This window comes from Pseudopodoces humilis, chromosome 2 (assembly GCF_049639895.1).
Source record: "Pseudopodoces humilis isolate 2021_Gansu_Grassland_sample_001 chromosome 2, ASM4963989v1, whole genome shotgun sequence".
Lineage (NCBI taxonomy): Eukaryota > Metazoa > Chordata > Aves > Passeriformes > Paridae > Pseudopodoces > Pseudopodoces humilis.
In genome coordinates this window covers 26,176,843-26,182,288 of record NC_142201.1, presented here as the reverse complement: position 1 = coordinate 26,182,288, position 5,446 = coordinate 26,176,843, and the positions used below count along the sequence as shown (strand labels likewise).

Here is a 5,446-nt window from a genome sequence, read left to right as displayed (position 1 = left end):
GCGGCGGGGAGGAGCGCGGGGAGGGGAAGCGGCCACGGCTCCGCCGCCGGGGCGGGCGCTGTTGGCGGGCGCCTCCCGACCGGAGGGCGGCGCGGTGCCGCCGCGGCGGCAGTGATTGCCGGGCATGCTGCCGCCGGGAGGAGGGGCTCGGGCAGCGGCGGCCCCACCGCGTCCGCACCACCACTGCCACCACTATCGCCAGAAGCGGCGGTAGCAGTAGGAGGAGCGCCGGCGGCGCGATGGGGTAGCGGCGGCGATGGCGGAGCCGGCGGAGCTGCAGCAGGAGTCGGTGGTGCGGTTCCTGGCGGCGCGGGGCGGGCGGGCGCGCAACGCGGAGCTGCTGGAGCATTTCCGGGACTGGCTGAACCCCGCGGAGCCCTCCCGCCGCGCCGCCGCCCGGCAACGCTTCAAGGAGCTGGTCAATGCAGTGGCCACCGTGCGCCAGGAGCCCGGCACCGGCGTCAAGTACGTGCACCTCCGCCGCCGGTACTGCGCCCCTGAGCCCCCCGTCACCGTCCCCCTGACCCCCGGGGAGCAGGAGCCGGCGGCGGAGAACAACGCTAAGCAGCCGAGCTCGCCGCCCTCCCCACGGGCAGGCTCTGAGCAGACGCCGCCGGCAACAGGCGAGGATGCCGGCAGCCGCCCTCAGCCCCCGGGGCAGCGGGGCGAGCCGCCCCGGCCGAGCCCGGCGGTGGCTGGAGGCCAACGGAGGGGCTCCCGGCGGGGCCCCCCGCCCGGGCGCGGCGAAGGCAGCGGTAGCGAGGAGACCGCGATAGCCGCGGGCCCGGGGCGGCCTCCGGCGGCGGACGAGGCGGGGACGGCGGAGGGAGCCCCCGGGGCGGCGGCGCAGGGCGGTGGCCGCCGGAGCCGGAGGGACGGGGCGCGGGGCAGCTCCCCACAGCTGAAGCGCGGCGCCCTCCCCGGCGGGGGCCGCGGCCGCGATTCGGACAGCGCCTCGGTGGCCTCGTCCGCCGAGGAGGAGGGGAGCACCACCGGCTCCGTGGCATTGGACCCCCTGGAGCACGCCTGGATGCTGTCGGCCTCGGACGGGCGGTGGGAGAGCCTGGAGGGGCTGCTAAGCTGCGAGCCGGCGCTGCTCTGCAAGCGGGACTTCATCACCGGCTTCACAGTGCTGCACTGGGCCGCCAAGCACGGGCGGCAGGAGCTGCTGGCCAGGCTGGTCAACTTCGCCCAGCGGCACGGGCTGCCCGTGGACATCAACGCCCGCACGAGCGGCGGGCACACGGCGCTGCACATCGCCGCCATGCACGGCCACGCCGAGGTCGTGAAGCTGCTGGTGGGAGCCTACGACGCCGACGTGGACATCCGCGACTACAGCGGGCGCAAGGCCGCGCAGTACCTGCACCAGGGCACCTCGGGGGACATGCGGAGCCTCGTGGGGGCCTTGGAGGAGGAGGAGGAGGAGGAAGGGAATGCTGGCAACGGGAGCGGGCGCTGGAGACTCTCCAAGGTGTTGCCATCTAATCTCATGAACTACCGGCTCTCCCACCACCATCACGGTACTGGGGAGGAAGCTGAAGGTACAGATGGGTCAGCGGTGCCAGGCAAAGGCAAGGAGATGACCAGGAAAGCTTCTGGCAGCGGACGGATGAAGCCTCGGCTTAATAAGATCCGCTTCAGGACTCAGATCATCCACAACACGCCCTCCTTTCGTGGTGACGCTGAGGAGGAAGAGCATGAGGAGAAATCCCTGAAATCATCATTCAAGCTCAGGCCGAAGTCCAATGTGTTTGGATAAGGCCGGGGAGCAGGAGGTCTGGGAGGTGGATGCACGGACCAAAGTGCCCTCAGGTGTAGACAGAAGGTGAGGCAGGTACGAGTGGGCGCTCATCTACACTCGTGGACTCTGGCCAGAAGGGTCCTGAGTAACTTGCTTTATCTCCTGGTTCGGTGTGAGCCCAGCAGACCAACAGGGCTCTGGGAGCTCACAGCTCCTGAGAGCAGCTGCTTCAGCCAGGCCCTCAGTGCTGAAATGGGAGGCAGTGGGGGTGGGTTGAGAAACACTGGGGTGTTTAAAAGCTGTGCTCCTTTCTCTCTAAAAGCAGGCTTTGGGATTGTAAACCTGGATTAGCGAAGTGAGTGGGGGAAGGAAAAGTGCAAATGCTTTACTCTTACATTATCAACTGGTACTATTAACTATCAGCAAACAACTTGCTATGTCAGAAGAGCACCTCAGTAATATCCAGGTATACCTTAAGTTTCTCTTTAACAGCAATACCACCTGGCACGGTGTGGAGTTTGGGACACAAAATGAGATGGTAGAGAATGGTTTCCTGTCAGAATCCAAGCTTCAAGCCATCAAAGAGTTGAGCCTTGTGTTGACTTTATGCATTGAAAACTGCTTAATTTGACATCATGAATATATTGTTATTAAAAAATAAAAGAATCTGTTGCACTGCAAGCAATGTATAAAGTTAACCATGTGCAGAAGTCTTTGCTGTCTGAGGTACTACTGAGCTTGCTTATTGCTGTTGGAATACTAATACAAGATAATAGAAGCAAAGAGTTTTTATATATATTTGGTATCTTATGTTTTGTCTTAGGCAAAGCATTTTATTTTAATCACTGTGAGTTCTCAAGTGCCAGACCTAGTGCAGTTCCAGTTATTAAGTCTGGTCAAGTCTTGTTAATGTTCTTTGTGTAACTCACTGCATTTAAAATCAGAAAATAGTGTTGTATGTGTCACCTGTGAAAGTCGTTCTTTTTTAGAATAAAAGAGCACAGACACCATTGCATGAAATCTTCATGAAACTCTAATATGGTTCTGTAATGTGATACCTACAGTGTTTGCTAGTAACTTGTGTGCCAATCCCTTCAGCTGACACTGTGTGGAAATAGAGAAAAAATAAAACAGAGGGGAAGGAAAAAAAAAAAAAGGAAGGTGTGCAAATTCATGCAAGGGTGAAAAACTAGAACTCCAAAACTCTCTCCCTGTTTATCATAATGAATGAAGCAGCATAATTACATATTCTAGTTAAGTGGTGGCAGTGGTGTTTGCATTCTTTTAACCTATGTTTCTAGAGAAGTGATAGTCAAGGCTTTGAACCGTTGTTTGACAGCCTACTAAGTCTTAATCTGATTGACGAGCCTATCCGTCTGGTAAAGCTTTCGGAAACCTTGAATCTTGTTTCTCTGCTTTAAAGGTAGCAGTTACAGTGAAATCTAGGAGACAGATTTAAATCCATATTCAGCTTTCCTTAAGAGCTGAGGTATTGAGCTGACCCTGGATCCTGAATGCTACTCAGTGTAGCAGCTCATCTGCGTTTAGTTGTTAAAGTGTGGCCAATTTCAATGCAGCATCTGTCAAAGCATGTTTGGAGTTGGCTTCCTTAAGATGCATGTGCATGCCTGGCCTGTAACTAACCAAAAATAGATAGGTTTTGACATGTTAAAATCCAAATTTGAGACACTGATTAAATACATGCCACAAGCTGTAGAACACCTCACAGGAAAACTGCTGCTAAGAGTGTGCACTTTTGAGGTAATAGCTCATCTGTGGCAGTTGCTAGTGACTTAGATTTCTTGTAGTGACACGGGAAGGAAGTGCTACTGATTCATTGGCATCAGACTTTCCATGCAGATGAACAACCAGTTTCTGCACTTCATGTCAAAACCTAGTAAATTACAGTGTTTGCACAGGCATGCAAGTGACACTTAACTATTTCTGGTAAAAGCTGCATTAAAAAGTAATATAGAACCTCTGCATAGGTGCTGGTCATTACTTCTGTGCAAAAGGACTAGAAATTAGAGAGGTTCAGCTTTAGTTTACAATTTATAAGCTATAATGTTACAGATTTCACGTGCCTTCATTTTGGGTTGGTTGACATAAATGCAGTGGACAAAATCAGTCTTGCAAAGCGCTTTGTCTTTATGTCTGTGGGACGGAACCAGAAATTTTCCCTCAGTCCTTCCTGTTTAAACTGTACACCTGTACAGTGGGGGGTCTGAAACAGGGGGCATTAATCATGCACGTTATGATGTAGAGCTAATTCTGTTGAAGAATAAGAAAAGATAATTAAATGCCTAAGTCTTAAACTTCTCTCTGCAAGACAAATAGGTTTCTAGACTTCTGTAGGAAGGAAGTTTTCTGACTGAACACTTAAAATATGAGCATTCTTTAGTATGGGCACATCTGAATTTAGCACATACTCCATGCAACTAATGATGTCCAAACCTTATTAAAGTTGGTTTCTGCTTTGAGAACTTATAGTTCTTTCATACAGGCTTGGGTGAAGTGTTTCTCTCTTCACATGCAAGTAGCAAAGAATTGCACAAAATACTGTATCTTATACAGCTATTGGGCTCTAGGGAAATAATTTGAGGGTTTCAAATAGAGCATACCTTGGATTTTAAGAGACTAACTGGAATATAATGTTACATAATACAGTAGAACTTTTCAAATTATTAAGGGAACTTGAAAAATGATGAAAAGATGCCTCATTTATAACTTACTATTTGAAGTATCAAAGTGAAATTGCAGGTCCACCGATACTGTTTAGCTGTCAGTTAATAGAATTTCACCATAATGATTCAAAGGTCTTTGCAAGGTGAGGTGCAAAAGGAGAATTATCTCTTTTGGTGTTTGAGATATACTAAAGAATGGCTGCATAACCACTCGTGTCTGTCTGTGCTATGGGAATAAAGCACTTTGATTTCACATTACTACTTGTCACATTCCACATGGTTACTTTTTATAACAGGAGCTAAAACTTAATGGGGGTTTTTTTTGAGGTAGGAAAGACATGATGCCCTATTTCAGTATATTTGCAGTCTAAAGGTATGCTTAAGTCAAATATTTTGGATACGTTGCCTACAAAGATGTGACTGAAATAAAGTTGTATGGTACAGAAAACTGGAGCACTTACTGGTATCTTTTTAATGGTATGCCTGAAGTTGCTGGATGTCTTTGTTCACTTTTTATGATGGTGTGTAAGGCAGCAAGACTGTAATGTAACGTGGTATTTTTTTTTGTACTTTATGTTCGAAAAATTTTAGAGGCCTGGAAGCCTGTTGGGTTTTATTAATACACTTTTTGTGGTTGTCTCTCTGAATGGTTATGAGTTGAGAATCTGTAAGCTTTAGTTTTATGAAATAAAAAGAGCCCATGAATGCTCTGAATTGGCTCCTGTATGCTACATACTTAGGTGCATATTGGCTGTTAAAACTATCTACTGGTTTGTGTTAGGTTTTTTTAATAATCTATTACTTAAATATCTACTATTTAATTTTTAGGATGTTTGATACTGTCTAGCACTCAAGCAGTAAGACATGGAAAAATACACTACAGCTGTTTGCAAGACAGCAACATTTTTCTTTGACAGCTACTTTCTAATAACTCATTTCGAAGTAAATGAAGACACAACAATTTTTGGTGTAGACAAATATGCCTAAATAAGGGCCTGGGAGAGTGGCTTTGCTTAACTTA

The 5,446-nt window shown here is 49.5% G+C and overlaps 1 protein-coding gene across 1 annotated transcript; it reads left to right on the top strand.

Moving 5' to 3' along the window:
- The first annotated feature begins 161 nt into the window (after positions 1 to 161).
- SOWAHC (sosondowah ankyrin repeat domain family member C) lies at positions 162 to 4,873 on the top strand. Its single transcript, XM_014250662.2, has one exon. The coding sequence runs from the start codon at positions 257 to 259 to the stop codon at positions 1,757 to 1,759; it is 1,503 nt and encodes a 500-aa protein (XP_014106137.2). The 5' UTR covers positions 162 to 256; the 3' UTR covers positions 1,760 to 4,873.
- Positions 4,874 to 5,446: the final 573 nt, after the last annotated feature.

What these genes read in the sequence shown, in the direction of transcription:
- SOWAHC (XM_014250662.2), top strand. Translation starts at nt 257, where the DNA reads ATGGCGGAGCCGGCGGAGCTGCAGCAGGAGTCGGTGGTGCGGTTCCTG.